This window comes from Macaca mulatta, chromosome 3 (assembly GCF_049350105.2).
Source record: "Macaca mulatta isolate MMU2019108-1 chromosome 3, T2T-MMU8v2.0, whole genome shotgun sequence".
In the NCBI taxonomy this organism is placed as follows: domain Eukaryota; kingdom Metazoa; phylum Chordata; class Mammalia; order Primates; family Cercopithecidae; genus Macaca; species Macaca mulatta.
Genome location: NC_133408.1, coordinates 4,613,053 through 4,640,332, shown reverse-complemented (window position 1 = coordinate 4,640,332; position 27,280 = coordinate 4,613,053). Strand labels below are relative to the sequence as shown.

Below are 27,280 nucleotides of genomic sequence, written 5' to 3'. Positions count from 1 at the left end.
AAAAATTCATTACAGCACTAATGAAGTGGAGAGAAATAAATCAATACTCACTAAATCTAATGAGAGAGTGTCTGTGCACTACCTGTGAGTATTTTTAAAAGACTAAATGAAAAAGATGAAAAGTAAATACCCCAAACAGCTAACAGTAGATGCATATCCTCTGGGTGCCAAGGTAAGAGTGGATGTATGAATGCACACACACACACAGGCGCACACACACACACACGCACACACACCTTGCCACAAATGTGGCAGATAAACATGGAGACTAACACACACATCTACAGGCATTTCACTCACCTCCAAACCTCTCTATGATGACAAGAAAAAGATATTTAATAACCATGAACCCACTAAGACAAAGACAACAGGTAAGTAGAGAAAGCAGCCGCGGAGAGACGACAAGGAAACCTGGGGACTAGAGGACGGGGAACAAACACGCCAGCCACAGAGAAGCCCGAGAGGTGCCAGGACCTTCCAAAGACCAAACTGGGCCAGGCAGCTGAAGGCCAAGGTGGTGAGGGGAGCTGTCAAATGTCTTTCCAAAGAGAAGCAGGACCTCCCCGATGCATCCTCAGCCCCAAACTCCAGGCCAGCAGAAGGCTCTGGGGAAACGGAGCCGAGAGGCCCTGTCTCGGGGATGCCAAATACCCACTGAGGAGAGGGCCACCTAGCCCCTTCGCGCTCACCTCCCAGAGCCCCAGGGGACAGACCTGGGCAAGAGTGAAGGCCGGGACACTGACTACCCAGAAGAGACCGACTGACCCACATGTTCTACGGGGTCCACAGGCAAGGGGCTGCTGCCCACACTCAGACACCTGCTCTGAAGCCCCTTGGGCCCCATCCTGGGCGCACGCATCCAGCCTCTGAGGCCAGCTGGTGCTGATTCCCACCACACACAGGCAGATGGGATCACCAGACATCCGACGAAAACCTCCAATGAGAAAGGCGGCAACACACTCCAGAGAAGGGAATCAAACACAACGCCAGGAACAAATCGAAGAAAGACAAGCCTATGCTCATCTCAGGAGATAAGAGACACGTGCGCTATCCGAGAATGGGTGGCTGCAAAAAAGAACGTGCCGAGGGCAAGAAAGAACTGAAGATTCAAAATAATCCTAATAAAACTCAAGTCTCCACAGAAGGCTGGAAGTAAAGCTGAGGCAATCTCCCAAGTAAGACTATTCCTAAAGGAGTAGAAACACGAGATTGAACAGGAAAGAAAAGAAATCAGAGAATTATGGCCAGGCATGGTGGCTCTCGCCTATAATCCCAGTAGGTGGAAGTGGGTGGATCGCTTGAGGTCAAGAGTTTGAGACCAGCCTGGCCAACCTGGCAAAACCCCATCACTACAAAAGTATAAAAACTGAGCGGGGCGTGGTGGTGTGTTGCCTGTAATCCCAGAGACTCGGGAGGGCTGAGGTGGGAGGATTGCGCGAGCCTGGGAGGCAGAGGTTACACTGAACCGAGATCACGCCACTGCACTCCAGACTGGGTGACAGAGCAAGACCCTATCTCAAAAAAAATAAGAATCAGAGAATTAAAGCGGTTCAACTAACACAAGCTTTAGAAAAAGCCAGCAGGAAGCGGGGATAGAGAACAGAAAGCAATTACGTAAGAAAATGCCCCAGGTCGGAGGACACTGGAGATCACTGGCTGCACAGCCAATTCCTCTCCGGGGTCCACCAAGTCACCTCAGTGGCTTCGACATTGCACACTGGGGCAGAGAAGGTCCTCCAGGCAGGACAGCCCCGCTGTCACCCCACGGACCCACAGCAGACGGCTGCAGGCTTCTACGGGAAGAGCGCAGGGAAGCCCACAGGAGCAACCAGCGGGAGAGCAGAGCGGGCAAGGCCTCTCAAGCTCCGAGGTAAACCGTTTCAACCAGGACTTGTCCGCCAAACTAACAACCAGGCCTCAAAAGGAGATTAAAGGTGTTTCCAGAAAGGCAAAGTCAGAAAACAGCTTCCTCCTGCCTTCTGGCAGCGACCAGATGACACATTCCACTCAAACAAAGCAGAAAGCCCTGAGGGACAGATGCGGCCTGGGGAGGCCTCTCTGCCCGTGGAGGATTCTCCTCACTATCATGAAAAAGACCGGAAGGTGCACAAAAAAACGCTGACGAAGCCTGACCCTGACCCTGACCCTCTGGGGACTGTGGCCACACTGTTCTTCTTCTCTCAGGGCACATGGCTGTGCGTTAATTTAAAGAGCAGGAACAGGAGGCTTCGAACGAAGCCCAATCAGGGAAGAAATGTAGGAGCGGCCGGAAGGTCCATCAGCCGTCCTGCCACACCACACAAGGGACCAACACAGACAACACAGGGAAGGGCAGCAGAGAGGAAGGTGGTGGGACGCGGGCAACAATTCCGCGAGAGGACAGAATCAGACCCTGTGCGGAATCCGAGGCCCTCACTTTGGCAAAATCACTAACAGTCCTTCTACTGTATTCCTCAGGGGAAACACGTCTCTCATCACTGGACTGTAAGGCTGCCAGGACCCAGCCGCTGGGACGCAGAAGTTGCAGCCAGCAAGTAAACACGCACTGTGGTAACCCGGGTGCAGGGGCTTGAACCTGTGGTCCCAGCTACTTGGGAGGCCGAGGAGGCAGATCGCTCGGGCCCAGGAGTTTGAAACCAGCCTGAAAAAATGTAGCAAGACCCCATCTCAAAAAGAAAAAAACAATGCAGCCCGTAATGGGATGGACTGAGACCCCTCCAGGAGTCAGAGAGGCCCCCATCTACGGTGTCTACCTGAGATCCTGATCGCCGATACTATTGCAGATGGAGCAGCCGCCCTCTCAGAAGGGAGCCTTCCACACACCTGTTCTAGTTCATCCCACGTGTGAACACATGCACCTGCACACGCCCCACACACAGTCCTGAATGAGCAGCATGAGCGGGGAGCGAGCCGCAGGCAGCTCTAAGATTCGAAAACAAGCACCATCTAGTGGACAGCCACGGACATCCAGGGGCCAGCGATCCAGAGGGGCCGGTTCCAGGAGGCGCCCACCCCGCCGCCCCCCGCAGGCTCAAGAATCCAGAGGGGAGTGACGCTGGGCAGAACACTTACCCCAGAGGAGGACAGAAGCAGTCCGGGCTGAGTGGGCACCACGGAGATGCGGCTCACAAACCTGTGGGGGCGAGAGAGAGAAGCAGAGCCAGCTAGCCCGGCACCCGCGGGGACGGGAAGGCCTGGGGAAGCCGCCTGTTCATCTAAGGAAGAGAAGCCTCTGCCCCAGACCCCCTGACCCAATAAAAACAGCCAACATGGGAAGTATCTGCTGACCCTAACCTGGTTAGGGCCCCTGGACACGATCGGGGAGGTGAGTGAGGTCATTCCTGGGTCCCCAACAGCACAGCAAGCTCTAACCCAGGCTGCTCCTCAGCCATGCCTGCCAGAGACCCAAGCACCCCCGTGCCCCTCTGCAGCCCCCTCTGCAGCAGCTCTGCTCAGCGGCACCTCCATAGGCCCCCAGCACCCACCCTGGCCCAAGGCACCTGCACTGTGATGAAAGGAGCCTTGGGGGAGACCCAAAGACACAGCACACAGGGAGGAGGGAGCAGGGAGGAGGGAGGAGAAGCAGCCAAGCCCCCAGACAGATTCCTATCAGGGTCCGACAGCCCCTCAGCAACTCTGAGTGACCTGGCCAGAGAGCTGTCTCTGCTGAGCCCGGCCCAGTCCTCCTGTGAGGGCTTGGCCTGCAGCTGCACAGGAGCCAGTCATAGGCACCCTCCCATCAGCACAGCCACGAAGAGTGACCCGAGCAGCCCAGCTCGCCCGGAAACCCATCTGGCTCGGGCACCTACAAGGGTGACAAGGCTCCTTTTCTTCCCGCTCTAACAGTGACCTCAAGCAATCCCTCATGCACGGGGTTCCCAGGGACCCTGGAATGGGGTGGCTCGTGAGCCTCACTCCATCTCCACCAGTCATGGCCTCTGCTACCTTGAGCTAGCCATGGCATGAGCTGGGCCCAGTCCTGCAGCCACCGCCCTGCACGGCACCACAGCAGTGACAGCAGCCCACAGCCCAGGACAGATAGGGCACAGGACGCCCCATGCAGAGGGTACGAGTGGCCTCACAGTTCTCAACAGTTTGAAAGGGGTTTCACCATGGGTTTGAAACAAAAATCTCAAAAAATTCTTCTTCTAATCACTGCAGTATCTACTGAGTGCCTACTCATGCCAGGCACCACGCTGAGGGCTGCACACAGCAACAGGCCCAACCGACCCCCAGAACCACTCAGACGCAGCGGGAGTCGGCCAGTGAACCAACCGATACTGCAGTGTCAGCAAAGGGTACGGAACAGCGCCATCCAGCAGAAACGCAGCTCCAGCCACACACAGGGGCCACGGGGGTTTGTTTTCAACTTGCCAGCCACTGTGTTGAAAAGTAAACGAGCAGGCCGGGCGCAGTGGCTCACGCCTGTAATCCCAACACTTTGGGAGGCCAAGGCAGGGAAATCACGAGGTCAGGAGAGCAAGACCAGCCTGGCCAACATAGTAAAACTCCATCTCTACTAAAAATACAAAAAAAAGTAATCAAGTGTGGTGGCAGGAGCCTGCAGTCCCAGCTACTTGGGAGGCTGAGGCAGAAGAATTGCTTGAACCTGGAAGGCGGAGATTGCAGGGAGCCAATATCGCACCACTGCACTCCAGCCTGGGCAACAGAGGGAAGGAGAAAAGAAAGGAAGGGAGGGGAGGGAGGGAGTGGTGGGGAGGGGAGGGGAGGGAGGGAGTGGTAGGGAGGGGAGGGGAGGGAGGGAGTGGTGGGGAGGGGAGGGGAGGGGAGGGAGGGAGTGGTGGAGAGGGGAGGGAGGGAGTGGTGGGGAGGGGAGGGAGGGAGTGGTGGGGAGGGGAGGGAGGGAGTGGTGGGAAGGGGAGGGGAGGGAGGGAGTAGTGAGGAGGGGAGGGGAGGGAGGGAGTGGTGGGGAGGGGAGGGAGGGAGTGGTGGGAAGGGGAGGGGAGGGGAGGGAGGGAGTGGTGGGAAGGGGAGGGGAGGGAGGGAGTGGTGGGAAGGGGAGGGGAGGGGAGGGAGGGAGTGGTGGGGAGGGGAGGGAGGGAGTGGTGGGGAGGGGAAGGGAGGGAGGGAGTGGTGGGGAGGGGAAGGGAGGGAGGGAGTGGTGGGGAGGGGAGGGAGGGAGTGGTGGGGAAGGGAGGGAGGGGTCGTGGGGAGGGGAGGGGAGGGAGGGAGTGGTGGGGAGGGGAAGGGAGGGGAGGGAGTGGTGGGGAGGGGAGGGGAGGGAGGGAGTGGTGGGGTGGGGAGGGGAGGGGAGGGAGGGAGTGGTGGGGAGGGGAGGGGAGGGAGGGAGTGGTGGGGAGGGGAGGGGAGGGGAGGGGGGAGTGGTGGGAAGGGGAGGGGAGGGGAGGGAGGGAGTGGTGGGAAGGGGAGGGGAGGTGAGGGAGGGAGTGGTGGGAAGGGGAGGGGAGGGGAGGGAGGGAGTGGTGGGGAGGGGAGGGGAGGGAGGGAGTCATGGGGAGGGGAGGGGAGGGGAAGGGAGGGAGGGAGTGGTGGGGAGGGGAAGGGAGGGAGGGAGTGGTGGGGAGGGGAGGGAGGGAGTGGTGGGGAGGGGAGGGAGGGAGTGGTGGGAAGGGGAGGGGAGGGAGGGAGGGGAGGGGAGGGAGGGGGTGGTGGGGTGGGGAGGGGAGGGGAGGGAGGGAGTGGTGGGGAGGGGAGGGGAGGGGAGGGGAGGGGAGGGGAGGGGAGGGAGGGAGGGAGGGGAGGGGAGGGGAGAGGAGGGGAGTGAGGAAGGAAAAGAGCTGTTGAAGTTAATTTTAATACTATGTTTTTACTCAATATATCCAAATGATGAGGCATTTCCCTAGAGGGGTGGGAAGTGTGTTCCTGTCAGCAGAAGCCTCCCTCACGTGCCTGGCGAGGCAAGGGAGCTGCAGACACCCCAGCTAGAGATGGCGAAGGGGAGGGGCCCAGGGGCGGCAGTCCAGAGAACTCCGGAGCTGGATCACTAGGGAAGTAAATGCAAGTCAGAATAAGCTATCCTGAGGCACACATCAGTGACTGGCCTTCTTAAACAGGGAAATGTTTGCATCCGTTCAAAACCAGGAAAACGTAGGCAACCTCGGCATTGAATTCCCTCCCTCCAATTTCTTCCACTGCCTCAAATAATGTATTTTAAAACATTTCAGCCAATTACACTAAGCACTTTTCCTCTGTAAATTCTAATGAGCCTTTTGTGAGAGAGAGAGAAGTGGGCATTCAGGAACACCTCCACGCGGGTCCTGGCAGAACTTGTTTTGTGAGAGAGAAGCGGGCACTCAGGAACACCTCCACGTGGGTCCTGGCAGAACTCGCTGCCACGAGAGGCCGCCGCGGGGCCGCAGAGGCTGCTTAATTCTTGGATAGCTGAAATCATGGAAGTTCATCCTCGCCCCCAACACACCCACCGCCCACCAGCCAACAACGGCCGGGCATGGCGCAGGGGTCTCCACACTGAGACAGGGGTTTCCCAGAAACAAGCCCTCCCGTTCGGTCAGAACCAATGGGAAGTCACCACACAGACTACAGGTAACAGCGCAGAGTGAACCCCACCCTTTCAGGGCTTCTGCAGGCAGCACCCACGGCGCCTGCGGTGACCAAGCACCAGGGCTGCTGTCACCTGTGTGGGGCCTCGCCAGCTACAGTGGCACCTGCTGAGCTGCAAGCGGATGCTGTTTTCAAAAAGAGCTTCTTTCTGCTGGAGGGGCAGGAAGGGGCACTCACTCTGTGTGCCCCAAGCAGAAGGACTCGATGCTGTGGGGCGCCGCGGCCCAGCTGACTCGGATCTTCTCGTCTCGGTCGGCAGTGAGGATGAAGCGGTCATCAGGACTCACAGCCTGCATCACCAGGGGCCAGAAAAGAAAAAGATGCTCACCTGAGTCGTCCTGAATCCAGTCCCTCATGGAAGCAGGCAGGGAGGCTGCAGCCTGGCTGCCAAGAGGACGCGGCCTTCGAGGACAGACCAGCTTGGCTCCTCCCCTCCTCCTGTCCCTGCGTCTAATCGCTGGCCCTCCTTCTCCCTCCCCAGAAGGTCCCCGACCACCTCCAGTCCTCACTCCTCAGTGCTAGAGCAGGCTTCTGGGGTAGGGCTGGGCCACCCCGTCTGCCCGTCTCCCGCATCTCGGCAAATCCAGGCCCCACTCCCATTTCCACCCACCCCAGGCCTGCTGCACCCTCATGCCCAACACTGGGTTGCCTTCCTGTCACACATGTCCCCACACCCAGCTGTCACCAAGTCCCAGTGAGGTTCCCTTGATACCCCGCACTCGCCACTGTTCCTGACTGTCCCTGCATGCGTCCAATCCCAGCTCTACCACCCAGGCTGTGGGCCTGGGCCCTCTGGAGCTCCACATGTTTGTCTGGACACATGGGGCAGGCAGAATGGGGTGACAGGGGCTGCTGGGAGCAGTGCTGAGGTGATGTTCCTACAGCACCTGGCACAGCTCCGGGCCAAGGAGGCGAAGCCAGAGGCTCGTGGCTGCACCTGCTCCTCCCACACCTTCACTTCCCATCTGGGGCCACCCCACTGGCCACCTCCTGCCTCACCTGCCTTCTTCGTTCTCCCTGCTGCCTGCTTCATCTTCCTAAATCCTGTTCCCACCACTCCCCTGCTCCCAAATCTGCAGAAGGCTATCCCTGCTATGGGGGAGCCCCACTCTCCCCACCAGATGCTGGGGCGCAGACCGGGCAGATACTGACTCAGCCTGTACCCCACATACCATGCCCCCCAAGTACTGCGTCTAACAGCATGGACAGGTGCCCCACCTGCCTGAGCCTTGACAGGGCAGACATTGACTCAGCGCATGCCCCACGCACCGCGTCCCCCATGTACCGCGTCCTGCACCTACCATGTCCCCCACCTACCACATCTAACAGCATGGACAGGTGCCCCAGCTCTAGATGGCCACACCCGTGTGGCTCCAGCACCGAAAAGGAGTAGACGTCTCCAGACTTGTCGGCCACCAAGACCTTCTCCTCAGAGGCTATGAAGGTCAGGGCTGTACACCTCCTCGCCACAGTCCTAGAAGGCCAGAGACACCCCCATTAGCTTCCAGAAGCAGCGCAAGGTCCTTGACAGCCCTGCAGGCCCTGTGGGCAGTGGTAGGCACCGGTACCTGACCATATGCTCTATTTTCCAGCTGCTGAAGATGGTGCCAAAAAAATTAAGCAATGCTAACAACTGGAACAAAGCCAGTGCCTTTGACAAATTTACTTTCACAACATTTTTCTTTAAGAAAATTGCGGCCGGGCGCGGTGGCTCAAGCCTGTAATCCTAGCACTTTGGGAGGCCAAGACGGGCGGATCACGAGGTCAGGAGATCGAGACCATCCTGGCTAAAACGGTGAAACCCTGTCTCTACTAAAAAATACAAAAAACTAGCCGGGTGAGGCGGCGGGCGCCTGTAGTCCCAGCTACTCGGGAGGCTGAGGCAGGAGAATGGCGTGTACCCGGGAGGCGGAGCTTGCAGTGAGCTGAGATCCGGCCACTGCGCTCCAGCCTGGGGGACAGAGCGAGACTCCGTCTCAAAAAAAAAAAAAAAAAAGAAAGAAAATTGCTCCTAGCCGAGCACGGTGGCTCACGCCTGTAATCCCAGCACTTTGGGAGGCCGAGGCGGGAGGATCATGAGGTCAGGAGATTGAGACCATCCTGGCTAACACGGTGAAACCCCATCTCTACTAAAAATACAAAAAATTAGCTGGGCGAGGTGGCGGGTGCCTGTAGTCCCAGCTACTCAGGAGGCTGAGGCAGGAGAATGGCATGAACCTGGGAGGCGGAGCTTGCAGTGATCCGAGATGGCGCCACTGCACTCCAGCCTGGGTGACGGAGCGAGACTTCGTCTCAAAAAAAAAAAAAGAAAAGAAAAGAAAATTGTTCCTGATGGTGGGATCTAGGAGGTGGATAAAAGGGTGACAAAATCCTCAACTTTCCTGTGTGTTTGAAAACTGTCATCAAGAAATGGGGGAATGGTTCCTTGACCCCACAGTCTTCATCGTACATTGAGGGAGACAACGGCCCTCTCCATAAATGCCGAGTGTGCTGGGGGCCACTGTCAAGGACAAAGGCAGGCACCAGCCTCCAGGGCCCCCCAAGCCTTGCTGCTCCCCTGACCTGCACTGACCCCTGCTATCATTCTGCTGCGTCGGACCAGGAGCCTCAGACAGACAGCCATGCCCCGTGCCCTGCAGAGGGATGGAGGGGCCCGGCCACCCTCGGCGCAGGACCCAGCCCAGGGCGGCAGTGAGGCATCACCTTACCCTCCTTGGGAGGAAGCGCCGCTACCCAGCGCGTGAGAGGCCTGCGCTCCCCACAGTCCACATCCAGATCAGCACATCCACGAATCTAACCCTGACCCAGAGCCACGGATGCGCCAGAGTTCCAGATGCAGCACGTCTGCACACTCGTTCTGTAAGAACCAAAGTCTCAGTTCGCTCCCTCTCCTTCACCAGGGCTCAGGGCTACACTACTTCCTGGGGCTCTCATTTCCACACCATTTCTACTGGAATCATCCTGTATTTGTGTCCTTTCCACAAGGCAGGGACCCTGTGTTCTATTTTACATAGATATGAGTTGTAACACTGCTTCCCACACACGCAGTTAGCCACAGGGCCTCACCGTAGAACAGCGGCCAGCCCTGCTTCACCACCCCCAGGGCTGTGGCGGTGCACACTGCCCAATACACAGCCAACACCAGGCAGACAAGTACAGCGTGCCCGGCCCCCTGCGGCTGGAAATGCAGATGGAAGCTTCAGGAATGCTGTCCTCAGCAAGGTCCCTGTTTCTCTCAGGGGCAGAGGGACAAAAGGACAGAAAAGGGCAGGCAGGACCTTTGGGTCACACCCCAGCCTGGAAGCAGCGCCCCTCCTCCTCCCCCGCAGCTGTGCCGCGCAGCTGCAGAAAGGAGGCAGAAGGGAAGCATAACAGGGTAAACACCGAGAAAACAAGGACAAAGAAAGATCATTACGCTCTAGGGCAAGATTAATCAGAATTCTCAGGGTGCACTGTAATTTAAACAAACAGCCCTGCACTGCACCAGCAACACAGCCCCCAATGTCCGATGGGCTCATTAAGCAGCTGCCACGAACACGACCATGGTGGCACAGAGGAGCAGCCCAAGAGGACGCCACGGGGAGAGGAGATGGACTTGGACTCACGGGGCGCTCATCCCCACAGTCAGGCTGGAAGGCGCGTGGCACAGATGGCCCCCAACACCGCGCCTCCTGCCCAGCTCAGCAGAGGGCACTGCTCCTCGTCCCTTTGTCCTGCCCCAGCCGGAGGCTCCCAGCCTCTCCAGCTGGGCTTATCCTGGCACCGATTCTAGGACGCAGCTGAGCCGTACTCACGGGCTTGGGTGCCAGGATCCGAGGGAGGTCACAGAATGGGGCAGGTCACTGGACCAATGGCAAGCCGGCCTGTCACCCTAGCTGAGGCACAACCCCACCCTCAGACCACCAGCCTGTGCAGGGTCTCGGGTCTCAGCACTCCCTCCACAGTCACTGGGTTCAGGACCCAGAGACCAGCAGAACTCAGCAAGTATTCGCCCATCTCCACAGGCCCCCCAGGGGGGCCAGGCCCTCTGTCCTCTGCCGGAAGTCGAGTGGTTGAGCCCTGAACCCCCAGACTGAGTTGGCGCTGCCCCGAGCCCCCCTCCAGAGAGCCGCCTGGGCAGCCCCAACAGGGCACTGAGGACGCCAGGCGCCATCCACACCCACACTCCAGCAGCCAGGCACTCTCTCTCCATCCGACGGGCAGAGCGAATCGGATAGTTTCCCGGCTCGGCCTTTCCCACGTGCTGCCGTGGCCCTCACAGGCATTTTCAGAAACACTGACTCCACTGGAAGGATTTCTCCCTCATAAACGCACATGTCAAAATCAATGTATCACTCGTCACCCTGTGTCCTCATCTTCGGTTTGGAAAACCTGGCCTCAGTCTCTCGGGCCAGGAGTCTCCTGACTGCCCAGGTGGCAGGCCCTCTGGCCCTTGCGGTTCTAAACCGCTACCTGGGCAAGAATCGTTGCTGCCCACAACTTCCATCTTGGCTGTGCCTCAAAACCCTTCAACAGGAAGCCTACCAGCAGCAGCACAGTAACTAAGCCACCACTGGACAGAGCCTGGCGTCTCGCCCAGCTCAGGGGCATCCTGCAGCGGTGCAGGGCCTCAGTGAAATGCACATAGGCCACGAGTACATGGAACCTCTAAAACTGAATGGAGGTGGATGTGCAAAGCGTAGGTGGTTTTCTGGGGAGAGGGTGCATCTGATCTAAGAGTCTGCGTAAAAAGCCTCCAGGTGTGGGGAGCAGCCCCATGTTTGCGGACCAGCCACAGGGTGCTGCCTGCCAGCTCAGCATGGTTCCACTCACCCCCGTCCTCTCCTTGAAAGCAGCTCCTGATAAAACTCACCCTATGCTCTTCTCCCTGCCCCACTCTCATCCCCCAAATATACTCCTCCTGCCACAATAATCCCCTCCAATTTCTCACTGAGAGAAAGGGTAAAGATTTCACTCCACCTGATGCTGAAAAGTTTACAAACCCACAATTCTAAAGGAATTTTAAAAAGATTATTGAGGAATTTGCCAAGGGATGTTGAAAGTGGCAGTAACTTCACACCTGTGCCCACTGTCCTGCAGTTCAACTAGAGAAAGGGGAGGCGGCGACGCGTGCCCTACACCAAGGTCAGGAGAAATCCCAAGCACACCATCGAGGCCGGAGTTTGTAATTTGCTGCCTGGACTGCATCAAATCACAGGGTCCGTCTTCCATACCACCTAAGGCAAACATTTCCTACACGAAGTTATACCGCTGACATCACTTTCAAAACCAAGAGTAGGCTGGGAGCAGTGGCTCACGCCTATAATCCTAGAGGTTTGGGAAGCCAAGGTGGGCAGATCACCTGAGGTCAGGAGTTCAAGACCAGCCTGGCCAACGTGGCAAAACCCCATCTCTACTAAAAATACAAAAAATTAGTCAGGCATGCTCGTTCATTCCTATAATCCCAGCTACTCATGAAGCTGAGGCAGGAGAATCACTTGAACCCAGGAGGCGGAGGTTGCAGTGAGCCAAGACCACGCCACTGCACTCCAGCCTGGGTGACAGAGAGACGCTCCACTCCACAAAAAAAAAAAAAAAACAAAAACAAACAGTGAACTCACAGGTAAAGGGTCACTGCCAGGAGCCAGCCTCTGCTCCTTGCTCACACGCCGCAGGCTGCCCATCCCTCATCCCAAATGCGTGGGACCAAAAGTGCTTTGCACTTCAGATTTGTTCAGGTTTTGGAATATTTGCAAATACTTACTGGCTCAGTATCCCTAACCTAAAAATCCAAAATCCAAAACATTCCGGTGAGCATTTCCTTTGAGCATCTTGCCTGTGCTCAAAAAATTTCAGATTTTGGAGGATTCTGAATTTCAGATTAGGGGTACTGAGTGCACTGCCCACTCTTGGACTTGTGCTTTTTGTTTTTTTTTTTTTTTTGTAGAGATAAGATCTCACTATGTTGAGGCCAGACTGGCCTCGAACTGCTGGCCTCAAGCAATCTTCTCGCCTTGGCCTCTCAAAATGCTGGGACTATAGGCGTGAGCTACCATGCCAGCCTCCCAGAGTTTTACCAGCTGTTTACATAAAGAGAATCACACCAGCACACGACCTTCAAAAAGGGGAGTCAACACAGCAAGACATCTCCCTCTCGGCAAAGCACCTGCAACCAAGATGAAGAGGCCCCGCCCCCCACCAGGTGGCAGCGGTGTCTGCACCCACCGTGAGTCCCGAATCACGGAGCTCCCAACCTCAAACCGCCTCCTCCGAGAACCTCAAACCTCCTCCGAGAACCTCAAACCTCCTCCGAGAACCTCAAACCTCCTCCGAGAACCTCAAACCTCCTCCGAGAACCTCAAACCTCCTCCGAGAACCTCAAACAACCTCCTCCGAGAAGCCGACTGCACAGGCAACCACATTGAGGGGAGAGAATTCTAGATTCCTCCCTGCTCCGGGCCATGCACGATGCCAGGAGCAGAGGCCCCGTCCCTCTGCAGGAGTCAGAACCCCTGGAGGAGCCCTGGGCCTCCGCGCTTCCATCAAGGTGAAGAAGCTCCACGGTTAGGAACCAGGACACAGCGGGCAGGCGGACTGGACATACCCTTTCTCCCAAGTTCAAAGTGAGACACGACCTCTGGACAGCGAGCCCACATTGAAGTAAAGTGACATTCCACCCACGTCTCCATCTTTCTGGTGACCTCAGAACTTCACAGCCACAGCACTGTCCGTACTTGAAAGAGTTAGCGTGTTCAAGCCACGAGCAAGCTCCCTGCCCCTCACCCCTACCCCCCGCCAGGCCTGCAGCACACACGGCCAGATCCTGCCTCCTCTACCCTCTGCAGGCAGTGGCTACTTCTCAAATGGTGTCTGGTACCAGACATCAAAAGCCTTGGCACAGGGTACACCCTCTGCACAGTGAAGAATTAACCTTGCCTTTGGCCTCATCTCTAAGAGTAGGGGCCTTGGGCCCCACAGGCAGCCTCAGTATGTGATTTAGGGCAGGGGCCTGCGGCCACAAGGTGTCCACTCCACCTCTGGAGGGGCTGGGAACTAAAGGTCAGCCACCGACAGCATGTGATCAACCCCAAGAAAACTGCCGGACACCAAGGCTTGGGAGGCTTCGCTGTGTGCGTTGTCACACATCAGTGCCAGTAAACCCACGCTGTCTGCACCTCTGCAGTCCCACTTGCTCTCACTCAAACTTCCCAGAGTTTAAAGGCAGGAAGAAGTACAAGGAAACAGTAGCATTTGAACAGTGGAACAGTGCAAACAATCCAATGGCCCAGCTACAGGGAATGACACAGTGTTGTCAACACTGCCCTGGGTGGGGAAACAGGCTACAGGCTAGCACATGCCACCGCAACAATGTAACACATGCAAATACTGTAATCCATCTGCAGAGACGAGGAGGGCCTGGCCCCAGTGCTCATCACATACTCTGACTCTGGGTGGTGAGATTCAGGGTGGTTTTTGTTACTGTTCTCATTTGTACTTCTCAGTGGTTTCCAATTTTCTGTACAGACCAAAACCAAAGGATAAAAAAGGCAAAAGGTAGCACGGGAGGACACCGAACTGTACTCTAGGGGAAGCAGACAAGTGAGAATTTGCTCTCAACTTCTACGACCCCACTCACCATAGCTGAACGGGAACCCACACATTCCACTGTCGTCTAAGTAACTGGATCAAGTCTGAGATCCACGTACACATCAGCACATGGATCTCAGCTCTGCACCTGTTCTCGACCCCAGGGCTTTGAAGTTAAGGCAAGGGTACTGGAAAATGCTAATCCGGTCTCAGTGGTTACCGGTGCAGCTCACCTTACACACCTGTGCCACAGAAAGGCCATGTGAGAGCGATACTTTGGTAGATGGGCTTATTCTGTAAAAATAAAGTGTCCTAATATAAAGAGCTCCTACAAACCAATAAACAATACCCCAATGGAAAAACATAGGATATGAAAAAAAAAAAACAGCTTACAAAACACAAATGATTCTTAAGTACATAAAAAGTTGCTCTTCCAGCTGGGCACCAGTGGCTCACACCTGCAATCCTGGCACCTTGGGAGGCTGAGGCGGGTGGATCACCTGAGGTCAGGAGTTCAAGACCACCCTGGCCAACATTATGAAACCCTGTCTCTACTAAAAAAATTGAAAAAATTAGGCAGTCATGGTGATGCATGCCTGTAATCCCAGCTACTCAGAAGGCTGAGGCAGGAGAATCACTTGAACCTGGGAGGTGGAGGTTGCAGTGAGCCGAGATCATGCCAGTGCCCTCCAGCCTGGGCAACAAGAGCGAAACTCCATCTCAAAAACAAAAAACAAAACAAAACAAAAATGCTGACCACCAGTAGACGGACAGTCAAAATTGCTGTAGCTGGACTCAGTGGCTCACGCCTGTAATCCCAGCATTTTGGGAGGCCGAGATGAGTGGATCACCTGAGGTCAGGAATTCAAGACCAGCCTGGCCAAAAGGCAAAACCCCATCTCTACTAAAAAGACAAAAATTAACTGGGCATTGTGGTAAGCGCCTATAATCTCAGCTGCGCGGGAGGCTGAGGCAGAAGAATCGCTTGAACCCAGGAGGTGGAGGCTGCAGTGAGCCGGGATTGGGCCACTGCATTCCAGCCTGGGTGACAGAGCAAGACTCTGTCTCAAAACAAATGAACAAATAAATAAATTGCAGAGCATATGGCCTAGCCCAGATGAAATAAATGACAAAGTCTGCGCTTTCACAAGACACCCAGGTGGCTCTTGTGCACATGCCTGTCAGAGCTCAGCCAGGTCCTTTACTTTAGGAAAATAATTACCAGGCCGGGTGCGGTGGCTCACTCCTATAATCCTACCACTTTGCGGGGCTGAGACGGGTGGGTCACCTTGAGATCAGGAATTCTAAACCAGCCTGACCAACATGATGAAACCCCTTCTCTACTAAAAATATAAAAAATTAGCCAGGCATGGTGGCACATGCTTGTAATCCCAGCTACTTGGGAGGCTGAGGCAGGAGAATTGCTTGAACCTGGGAGGCAGAGGTTGCAGTGAGCTGAGATCGCACCATTGCACTCCAGCCTAGGCAACAAGAGTGAAACTCCGCCCCCTGAAAAAAAATTTTTTTTAATGACCATCAGATTCTTTTAGATCATTTCATTTTTACCTTTTGGGAGTCAAAGCCCCCTTTGAGAATCTCATGTGAATTATGAAAGCTCTCCACAGCAGCCAGGGTCCAAAAGGCAAGACGAACTGTTATGTGCTTAACTGAATCCCCCAACCCACAACTCCTGTGTGGAAGCCCTGACCTACCTACGACCTCAGAATGTGACTGTATTTGGATGGGACCTTTACGGAGGTGAAACAGAGGCCAATGGGGCAGTCCTGACCCCATCTGACCGGTCTCCTTTCAGGAATAGGAAATGAGGACATAGACACAAAAGGACGACTCTGTGAAGACACAGGGAGAAGACACCATCGGCAAGCCAGGGAGAGAGTCCTCTGAGGAACCAGCCCTGCCCTGCCAGCCCCTTGATCTTGGTCTTCCAACCTCTACAACTGTGAGAAAATTGTTAAGACCCCTAGTCTGTGGTATCTTGTTAGGCAGCCCAAGCAGACTAGGACAACTACCATCTTCTTTCAACACTGAGAGGGTGAAAACCTATCCATCCCTCCTTCCCACAGGCTGTCTGAGAAATCCAAAGTCAAGGCCAACCTACTAGAAAGCCCCTGCCACCTGCAGAGATCCCTGTGGAGGGTGCAGGGCAGGACACCTCAAGGCCACCTTGAGGCATTCACCCTGAATCCTGAAAATACTTCCCATCTTCTCTATTCTAGGTCCTAAATGACTTACTCGTGTTGCAGCTATCTTAGCAAGAGGCTGCCGTTCACAGGTCTTTCAAGATAAAGATGATGCAATCCACAGCAGTCAGGTGGAAGCAGCCATTTATTATCAGTTATGACTCGGACATGTGGGGACATGCAGTTAAAAGTCATTTTCCTACTGGGAAACCATCACTGCCTATGGGAAAGGAGCCGGAAGGCAGGTGAGAAGGGAGGCTGTTGCATATGCTTTGGTTTAATTTTGTTGTGTTTTAGGTTTTTAAACCATGCGCATCTATTACCTACCTGATACACAAAAACATATTGTGAATCACATACACATAAAAACATGTATAGTAAAACCCATATACACAAAAACACATAAAGTAGAAATGATGCAGCGTTTCAGGGCTTTCTTTTTAACCTGACTGGAAGAGAGGACAGAACAGGCATTCATTGCTTTTGATGCCACCTAGAATTTGGTTTTTTTTTTTTGAAATGGAGTTTTGGAGTTTTGCTCGTTACCCAGGCTGGAGTGTAATGGCATGATCTTGGCTCACTGCAACCTCCGCCTCCTGGGTTCAGGAGATTCTCCTGCCTCAGCCTCCCGAGTAGCTGGAACTACAGGCATGTACCACCATGCCCGGCTAATTTTGCATTTTTAGTAGAAACGGGGTTTTGCCATGTGGGACAGGCTAGTCTCGAACTCCTGACCTCAGGTGATCCACTCCACCTGCCTCGGCCTCCCAAAGTGCTGGATTACAGGTGGGAGCCACTGCGCCCAGCTGAATTTGGATTTTTACTCTTCTCTTTGAAAATGAGATGAAGCTGGGAGCGGTGGGTCAAGCCTGTAATCCCAGCACTTTGGGAGGCTGAGCCGGGTGGATCACCTGAGATCAGAAGTTCGAGACCAGCCTGGCCAATGTGGTCAAACTCTGTCTCTAGCAAAAAACAAAAATTCTTGGGCATGGTGGCATGCACCTATAGTCCCAGCTACTCGAGAGGCTGAGGTGGGAGAATTGCTTGAACCCAGCAGGCGGAAGCTGCAGTGAGCCAAGATCGCACCGCCGCACTCCGGCCTGGGTGACAGAATGAGACCCTTCTCAAAAAGAAAAAAAAAAGAAGATGAAATAAAAATCTTAAAGACAGGCCGGGTATAGTGGTTCACACCTGTAATCCCAGCAGTCTGGGAGGCCGAAGCCGGCAGATCACCCTGAGGTCAGGAGCTCAAGACTGGTCTGGCTAACATGGTGAAACCTCGTCTCTAGTAAAAATACAAAAAATTAGCCAGGCATAGTGGCGAGGGCCTGTAATCCCAGCTACTCAGGAAGCTGAGGCAGGAGAATCGTTTGAACCTGAGAGGTCAAGGTTGCGGTGAGCGAAGATCGCCGCACCACTGCACTCCAGCCTGGGCAACAAGAGTGAAACTCCATCTCAAAAAAATAAAAAAAGAGGAATAGGGAAGGCAGAAGAACCTTCCTGGACTTTGCTTGGTAAGAGGGCAAGGCATAGCGATATCTCCGTTCTTGCCAGAGTTACTGGCCTCCTCATCCACACGGATGCACTCCCCATCCACTCTTCAGACACTCAGACATATGTGCACTAAACCCACCCTCAACAGACCCCAAATCCCTACCACTCTCCAGTGCAGGCCCACAGCCTCCTTCCCGCTAATCACAACGACAGTGGACCGCCCTGGAAGGCAGGGGCACCGGCACCAACACTGCAGCCGGAGGGACCAGCCACAGGGCCCGGCTCTGTCTTCCAAGCCCACTCACCAGAGGTCTGCTACCTAACTCTTCACCACCCAACGGGGAACAGAACAGCACCCCTGCACCCTCCCAGAGCTGCTGTGAGGATCAGATCAGCCAACACACATACGGCACTGAGCGGTGCCTGGCACCGAACTGCAGCTCCATGTCAATCACTTATCACCATGTTATGGTCACTATTGCTACAGGCATGCAAGGACAAGGTGTGCATTCGACAGCTTAAGAATCCAGCGTTAGCATCTCATACCTGACACTCAGACATTGCCATGGTTTTGTACGGAAAAGAATCAGACGCTTACTGTCATCAGTTAAAGCAAAATAGCTGCCAGACTTGGAGAAGGTGGACGCCAGAATCACACCGCTCCCCTGGTCCAAGGGCGCGTCCTCCCTGAGGAAGAGAGGAAGACAGTTAAGCTTCTGCTAAGGAAATAAGAATGCATTCCCCCATGGCCAGCATGGTAATTTCTAACACGGGAGGAGGTAGAAACTGTTAAGGGGTTCATGTAGCCAAATTACAGACATACTAAAAGGACATGGGGAAGTTCCAAACAGCTCTAATTTTATCAGCGTGAAGACTAACTAAAGAGAAAATCTCCCAGCATACGTGCCAGAACCCAGAGAGCTAAGCTGGAAGAACTCTCAAAGACACATGACCCTCTTCCTCACGGGCAAGGACTAACCCAAGGCTAGAGGCAGGGATAAACTCACACTAAAAATACTAGTAACAGGCCCGGTGTGGTAGCTCACACCTATAATCTCAGCACTATGGGAGGACAAGGCGAGAGGATCGCTTAAGCTCAGGAGCTCAAGCCCAGCCTGGGCAACATGGCGAAACCACGTCTCTACAAAAAACTACCAAAATTAGGCAGCCTGGGCGCAGTGCCTCACGCCTGTAATCCCAGCACTTTGGGAGGCCGAGGAGGGTGGATCACGAGGTCAGGAGATGGAGACCATCCTGGCTAACACAGTGAAACCCCATCTCTACTAAAAATACAAAAAAGCCGGGCGCGGTGGCTCAAGCCTGTAATCCCAGCACTTTGGGAGGCCGAGACGGGCGGATCACGAGGTCAGGAGATCGAGACCATCCTGGCTAACACGGTGAAACCCCGTCTCTACTAAAAATACAAGAAAATTAGCCGGGCGAGGTGGCGGGCGCCTGTAGTCCCAGCTACTCCGGAGGCTGAGGCAGGAGAATGGCATGAACCCGGGTGGGGTGGAGCTTGCAGTGAGCCGAGATCGCGCCACTGCACTCCAGCCTGGGGCACAGAGCAAGACTCTATCTCAAAAAAAAAAAAACAAAAAAACAAAAAAAACTAGCCAGGTGTGGTGGCAGGTGCTTGTAGTCCCAGCTACTCCAGAGGCTGAAGCAGGAGAATGGCGTGAACCCAGGAGGCAGAGCTTGCAGTGAGCTGAGATCGCGCCACTGCACTCCAGCCTGGGCGACAGAGCAAGACTCTGTCTAAAAAAAACAAAAAAAAGGTATGTGATTACTGACAGAAACTAAAAGTATTCAGAAAAGTCCTAACACTGTGTTTTTGTTTTTGTTTTTTTGAGACGGAGTCTCGCTGTGTCACCCAGGTTGGAGTGCAGTGGCGTGATCTCGGCTGACTGCAACCTGTCTCCCAGGTTCAAGTGATTCTCCTGTCTCAGTCTCCTCCTCAGTAGCTGGAACTACAGGTGCCTGCCACCATGCCTGGCTAATCTTTTTATTTTTAGTTGAGATGGAGTTTCACCACATTGGCCAGGCTGGCTTCGAACTTCTGAACTCAGTGATCCTCCCACCTTGGCCTCCCACAGTGCTGAGGTTATAGGCATGAGTCACCGCACCTGGCACTAACACTGTACTCTTTTTTGTTGTTGTTGTTGTTGTTGGAGACGGAGTCTTGCTCTATTCCCCAAGCTGGAATGCAATGGCGCAATCTTGGCTCACTGCAACCTCCACCTTCCAGGTTCAAGAGATTCTCGTGCCTCAGCCTCCCAAGTAGATGGGATTACAGGTGCCTGCCACCACGTCCAGCTAACTTATTTTTAGTAGAGACAGGGTTTCGCCATGTTGGCCAGGATGGTCTGGAACTTCTGACCTCAGGTGATTCATCCTCCTTGGCCTCCCAAAGTGCTGGGATTACAGGCATAAACCACCACGCCTGGCCAACAATGTACTCTTAATGCCTAACTTGAAAGTTACTTTTACATGTCTCTGCTGAGGTGGTACTTACCCGCACCACTGTGGGACAGAAGCTAAGAATTCAGCAAGACAATAATCGCTTCTTAGACCCTCTGGTCCCATTATCGAACATTAAATCAGGCCCTGAAAAGCTTCCCCACATCTCACCCTTTATTTTCTTGTGACTTCTTTTCCGCAGCACTGCAGTCATAGATGAAGAGGCTGTCATCGTCACTAAAGAGAAATAACAGAATGATTTTAAAAGGAGTTACCATTAGACAGAAATAGCAACTTTTTAAATATTTTTTTTCTTTTTTTTTTTTTTGAGACGGAGTTTCACTCCCATTGCCTAGGCTGGCGTGCAATGGCACGATCTCGGCTCACCACAACTTCTGCCTCCTGGGTTCAAGTGATTCTCCTGTCTCAGCTTCCCGAGTAGCTGGGATTACAGGCATATGCCACCATGCCCGGCTAATTTCGCATTTTTAGTAGAGACGGGGTTTCGCCATGTTAGCCAGGCTGGTCTCAAACTCCTGACCTCAGGTGATCCGCCCACCTCAGCCTCCCAAAGTGCTGGGATTATAGGTAGAACCACTGCACCCAGCCTAACAATGATTTTTATTTTTATTTTTTGAGACGGAGTTTCACTCTTGTCCAGGCTAGAGTGCAATGGTGCAATCCTGGCTCACTGCAACCTTGGCCTCCCAGGTTCAAGCCATCCTCCTGTCTCAGCCTACCAAGTAGCTGGGATTACAGGCATGCACCACCACACCCGGCTAATTTTGTATTTTTAGTAGAGATGGGTTTCTCCATGTTGGTCAGGCTGGTCTCGAACTCCTGACCTCAGGTGATCCGCCTGCCTCGGCCTCCGAAAGTGCTGGGATTACAGGCGTGAGCCACCATGCTCCGCCTGCCTAACAATGATTTGTAAAGGAGCACTTTATTAAAATAAAACAAAACAAAAAAATGTTGATTTTTTTTTCTCTGTGGAACAAAAAATATTTGCATACTCATTAAAAGTCTTTCCTTGACAAGAAAACTGTCTAGATACAATATTTCAGAGAACAGTTAACAAACTTTATTTGCTTAATCTCTTATTGGAATATGTCATACACTACCTGCACAGTTCTGTGGGAAAAAAAAAAGTTCAGTAAAACAAATGAGGGATAAATACTCAACAGGAATTACTATGCTATTCTCTCAGGCACCAGAAAATCTATGCGGCATGGTTATAAGAAATCATGTTCTGGCCGGGCGTGGTGGCTCAAGCCTGTAATCCTAGCACTTTGGGAGGCCGAGACGGGCGGATCACGAGGTCAGGAGATCGAGACCATCCTGGCTAACATGGTGAAACCCCGTCTCTACTAAAAAATACAAAAAACTAGCCGGGCGAGGTGGCGGGCGCTTGTAGTCCCAGCTACTCGGGAGGCTGAGACAGGAGAATGGCGTGAACCCGGGAGGCGGAGCTTGCAGTGAGCTGAGATCTGGCCACTGCACTCCAGCCTGGGCTACAGAGTGAGACTCCGTTTCAAAAAAAAAAAAAAAAACAGAAATCATGTTCTGATACTGTTGAGTTTTCAGTGGGATTCTGTATACAAATTTCAAAGAGCCATTACCTATTTAGAAACATATCTCACCTACCTGAAAATGTTCCCATGACCCCAAGCACGTACCAACGTAAGAATTACCCATCTTCCACACCGAACCTAAACGCTAAACTCTCTTCAGTTTATCCCATCCCATCCCTCAGCACGTATCCTGTACATATTTATAGCCTTTAAAGTGAGTGCACCAAAAAACTTTCCATATGGAACCGTAGACTTGTCTTCCAAGTCAGAAACTCCACCAACCACTAGAATTTCCTCAAAATGCATAGACTGAAGGTAAGCAGATCATGTCTAATACATCCACAGCTCACTCTGGCAGGTATTAGACCGGGAGTATAAAACAAAATCATCTGGGATACGTGACAAGTTTCCGAGTACAATTTTTGTGAGACCTAATTTAACATCGAATTGGCTTTCTGAAACCAAACGAAGAATATACAGTGCATGTGACAGACGCGTCGTCCGTTTCAAGTATGAAATCACAAATAACCTGGGAAAGAAAACGAGGGGCTGAAACTGACAGCACTACTAATTGCTCCCAGAGTCCTGAGTTAAGACTATTCCATCAACAAACATTAACTAATTTAAAAATCCCCGGCGTCGTCCTAGCACTGGCGATACACTAACGAAGGAGAATAAAATTACGGAAAGCAAAACCCGAGCCGTGTGAAGGGCCACTAGGAGGTGCGCGCTGCGAGCTCTGCGTGCACCCTTGGGTCGAGTAAGTAAGTGTCGGAGATGACCTGGAGCGTTAAGGAGCAATTAAGGCCGGGTGAGTGGATGCAGACCGGGAAGAGGGAACGGGCAACCCCTGCAAGGAGAGGGAGCGCGCTCGGAGGTCAGTGAGCTCGCCATTAGCCCCTCCCTTCTCACCAGGGAGACCCGAGACCCACTTCTTCCCAGTTCTCCAGAGCGTGTTCGGCCGGGCCTTGCTGACTGGTCAGCAACGTCCCACGTGCTCTGCCCACCCGGTCCCCGCCGGCGCCGCGGAGACCGGAAGTGACCCAGCGCTAACCGGGCAAGAACACCGCAGACCAGCCATCTACGGCAAGGAGCGCGCCAGCGGCCGGGGAGGGAGCGCCGAAAACGCACCCTCCAGGCGCAGACACGCGGCCAGGCGGAGACTGCGGCGGAGGGCTCGCAGGATGGAGCGGGGTTCCCCGAGGTCACTCCAGAGCAGGTGCGACCAAGCGGTGCCGGAGAAGCGGGGCCGCCAGGACCCGACGCGCGCCCGCAGCCTGGGCACCCTGTTCCAAGACCAAGGCCCCCTCACCTGCTTGCTGTGGAGGTGGCCAGGAATCGGCTGCCGCCCCGCACCACCAGCGTCTGCCCGCACAACGCCAGTCCCACAGAGCCCGCCATGTACCCGCCCGCCTCGCCGCCATACACATGTGCCCGCCTAGAGCCTCTTCCTGTCTGCACCGGTCGCTGACGCCAGGCGCGGACGCCGACAGATGACGTAGCCCTCACCTACTGCGCATGCTCCAGGCGAGCCTGCCTTGAGCATGCGCGGCAGGCGCTGTGACCGTCCTCCCGGTTGGGATTCGTGGCCTTCGGTGTTTCGGGCTTGGCGGTTCACTCACCAAGGTGATCTGATGGCGTGCACTTCGCACGATTCCAAGTGCTTGCCTAATGTTCGTCCTTTCCTCTAGACGGGGTAGGGCTGGTTCTGGATCTTTTTCCGCTGTAACTGGAGAGACCTGATAGCTACTTGATGCGTGCCTCACATGAAGTCAGCAGTTCGAAACTAGCCTGACCAATATGGTGAAACCCCGTTTCTACTAAAAATATAAAAATTTGCTGGGCGTGGTGGCGTGCGACTGTAGCCCCAGCTACTTGGGAGGCTGAGACAGAAGAATTGCCTGAACCCGGGAGGTGGAGGTTGCAGTGAATCAAGATTGCCCCACTGCACTCCAGCCGGGGCGACAGAGCGAGACCCTCTCTCTCAAAAAAAAAGAAAGTCCAAAATGTGGTCATGGGTGTGGGTGTCTCGGGTGGCGTTAAGTCTGAGGTCGCTAAAGGTAAGCCTACTTAATCTTTGCACTTAGAAAAGCCAAAGATGCCTTAAAATCTCCAAACTAGAGTGATATTTCCAACCCAAACTATGGTTAGTTTCCAGTGTTCATCCCAAGATCCCCCAAAGCCTCTTACAATCCCAGCATCAGGCACAAAATCTAGGATCTCATGGTCTGTCTTAGATTGGCTTGTCCAGTGCAGCTTCTCTTGATTCAGAGACTTACAAACTAAGAAGATGAATTTTCTCTCCCATGCACCCAACATATGATGGTGAACCAGGACCAGATAACCACAATAAATACTTGCATGTGAAAATGAGAAGAGGAGGAGACAGAGCAATCACGGGGCCAGAGCAATTCTCAAATCCTATTGGAAGCTGTTTTCAGGCCCTACAAGAATAAGAAGTTCTCCTTAACCAGGCCCGAGTTCTGCTTCCTGGGAGTGCCTCCCCAGGCTGTATCTCCGCACAACTCTTGCCTCTGCCCTCTTGGGTGTCCCTCCTTTTCCAGCACCTTCTTGGCCATTTTGAAGAAAAAGGCTTTTGAGACACTTTCTCAACCTACTTCCTGTCATTAGCAAATTGTGGACCCACAGATCTTTTTTCACTCTAAACTGTTCTCTCCACATTTTTGCAGCTGGTGGTGCTTTGTTCACTACAAGTCCCTTAAAAACTTTGTGGGCTTCTCAAGCATCCGATTCAGGTGCTCTCCATGCCCCAGAAGCCACTCTCACTAGTCTTTTTTTTTTTTTTTTTTTTTTTTTTGAGACAGAGTCTCACTTTCTCTCCCAGGCTGGAGTGCAGTGGTGCGATCTCGGCTCACTGCAAGCTCCGCCTCCCGGGTTCATGCCATGCTCCTGCCTCAGCCTCCCTAGTAGTTGGGACTACAGGCACCTGCCACCACTCCTGGCTAACTTTTTGTATTTTTTAGTAGAGACGGGGTTTCACGGTGTTAGCCAGGATGGTCTGGGTCTCTTGACCTTGTGATCCGCCTGCCTCGGCCTCCCAAAGTGCTGGGATTACAGGTGTGAGCCACCACGCCTGGCCAACACTACCACTAATCTTGTTGAAACAAGCCTCGCTCTAAGATTTTTAATAAATATTTGTATATTGCTGAAAGGGTATACTAGTTAACATTTAAATCATTGAGATCACCTTGACTTCAGCATTATTCTTAAGGCCATATTTTACTAGCACCACTCTGAATTTGATCTTTGGCCCAGGTTATGACTTACTTTGAGACCTTGTTACCAACTATAGAGTCTAATAATACTTTCCCCAGCTCCAACCCAATGTATGTTCTAAATTCTGCTAGCGAATTTGTTTGTTTTTAACCACACTCTTTTCTATAAGTGTCTCAACATATTCAAGCAAAAGAAAAACAGGTTAATCTCAACATTATACTGAGATGATTTTTTTCAAGTCCCAGAATTCAGTAGTTGCCTTTTTCTCTGCCCATCTTACTGAAGGGAAACAATTTTACAAATCCTTCACCATGACACAGAGTCGTTCACCATTTGTCCACCTCCAGTAGTTTTTCTCACCATTGTTCCAGTGTTCACTACCAATTTCCCCACTGCTTTTCCAGGCATCTAGTCCAAAGCTAATGCCACATGTTACAGTAGCACCCACTGCTAGATACAAATGTCTGTAGCATGCCTATCTTCCTTGTAGTCCTAGATACAGATCAACAAGCTCATGAAAACTATCACTTTTTTTTTTTTTGAGATGGAGTTTCGCTCTTGTTGCCCAGGCTGGAGTGCAATGGCATGATCTCCGCTCACCAAAACCTCCACCTCCCGGGTTCAAGCGATTCTCCTGCATCAGCCTCCCACGTAACTGGAATTACAGGCATGTGCCACCATGCCCAGCTAATTTTATATTTTTAGTAGAAACAGGGTTTCTCCATGTTAGTCAGGCTGGTCTCGAACTCCTGACCTCAGGTGATCTGCCTGCCTCGTCTCCCAAAGTGTTGAGATTACAGGCATGAGCCACTGCGCCTGGCCCAACTATGGCCATTTTTATAATTCATCGATTACATTAGCCTAGAGTGAGTGTGGGCTTTCTTTTTCAATTAAGAAATTTATGGATTGGCCAGGTGCAGTGGCTCACACCTGTAATCCCAACACTTTGGGAGGCCAGGGCAAGTGGATCATCTGAGGTCAGGAGTTCGAGACCAGCCTGGCCAACACGGCAAAACCCCATCTCTACTAAAAATACAAAAATTAGCTGGGCTTGGTGGCACACACCTGTAATCCCAGCTACTTGGGAGGCTGAGGCAGGAGAATCACTAGAACCCGGGAGGCAGAGGTTACAGTGAGCCGAGATCACCCATTGCACTCCAGCCTGGGCAACAAGAGTGAAACTCCATCTCAGAAAAATGAAAAAAAAAAAAAGTTATGGATTGTTGTGTTATATTTCTGGTCCTGTCCTGAGTAAAAGGTATTAGGAACCTGAGAATCCTTCCATTAGCACAATGGAAAAATGGGCAAAAAGGCCAGGCACGGTGGCTTACGCCTATAATCCCAGCACTTTGGGAGGCCAAGGTAGGAGGATCACTTGAGGTCAAGAGTTATAAACCAGCCTGGCCAACATGGTGAAACCCTGTCTTTACTAAAAATACAAAAATTAGATGGGCATGGTGGCGGCCCCTGTAATCCCAGCTACTGGGGAGGTTGAGGCAAGAGAATCACTTGAACCTGGGAGGCAGAGGTTGCAGAGAGCCGAGATTGCCTCTGCGCCACTGCACTCTAGCCTGGGCAACAGAGTGAGACCCCGTCTCAAAAAAAAAAAAAAATCAAGATGGTTCATGCACCCTCAACCATATGTACCCCACCCTTACCAACCTGGCCGGTGATCACGCCGGAGGAAGTCTTTTCTTTTTGTTTCTTCTTGAGTGTTGTAACTCCAGCAAGATGTCAACATCTGGCTGCATGTGCCCGCTGGTGGTGGTGTGGAAGTGGGGGGCTGCAGGTCCATGAAGGACGGTGACATGGATCTTCCAATTCCAGATCAGGATCCCCAAATGTGTTACTAAACCGTGAATTAAGCACACCTCACAAAGGCAAATGTGACCTTTTCCCTGGACACAACAGAATTAGCCTGGTGGCGAAGAAAAAACAAAAAAATCTGGCCAGGTGTAGCGGCTCACGCCTGTAACCCCAGCACTTTGGGAGGCCAAGGCGGGCGATCATTTGAGGTCAGGAGTTTGAGACCGTCCTGGCTAACACAGTGAAACCCCATCTCTACTAAAAATTACAAAAAATTAGCTGGGCGTGGTGGCGGGCGCCTGTAGTCCCAGCTACTCGGGAGGCTGAGGCAGGAGAATGGTACGAACCTGGGAGGCGGAGCTTGCAGTGAGCCAAGATTGTGCCACTGCACTCCAGCCTGGG

At 53.3% G+C, this 27,280-nt stretch overlaps 1 protein-coding gene and 1 long non-coding RNA gene across 14 annotated transcripts in view; both read right to left on the bottom strand.

Annotated features, from left to right (window-relative positions):
* The window catches only part of WDR4 (WD repeat domain 4), a 35,896-nt gene extending 12,602 nt beyond the window's left edge, over positions 1-23,294 (bottom strand). For 4 of the 13 annotated variants that reach the window (XR_013414812.1, XM_077995601.1, XM_015132814.3 and 1 more), the window contains exons 1-6: positions 23,148-23,294; positions 20,436-20,501; positions 18,351-18,491; positions 7,861-8,017; positions 6,721-6,833; positions 3,073-3,133 (exon numbers count right to left, since the gene is read on the bottom strand). Coding sequence is in view for 12 of the 13 variants with exons in the window: in XM_077995601.1 (XP_077851727.1) it covers positions 3,073-3,133; positions 6,721-6,833; positions 7,861-8,017; positions 18,351-18,491; positions 20,436-20,501; positions 23,148-23,236 (627 nt within the window). In the remaining variant the exon portion in view is untranslated. Of the gene's footprint in view, positions 1-3,072; positions 3,134-3,809; positions 3,888-6,720; positions 6,834-7,860; positions 8,018-18,350; positions 18,492-20,428; positions 20,502-22,747 lie in introns of all 13 variants that reach the window. The other 9 variants (XM_077995599.1, XM_077995600.1, XM_077995606.1 and 6 more) reach the window with 8 other exon arrangements.
* Positions 12,444-14,589, bottom strand: LOC144339611 (uncharacterized). Its single transcript, XR_013414855.1, has 2 exons — positions 12,910-14,589; positions 12,444-12,826 (listed from the first exon to the last, which is right to left on the bottom strand). It is a non-coding gene; the product is annotated as an uncharacterized LOC144339611 (long non-coding RNA).
* Positions 23,295-27,280: the final 3,986 nt, after the last annotated feature.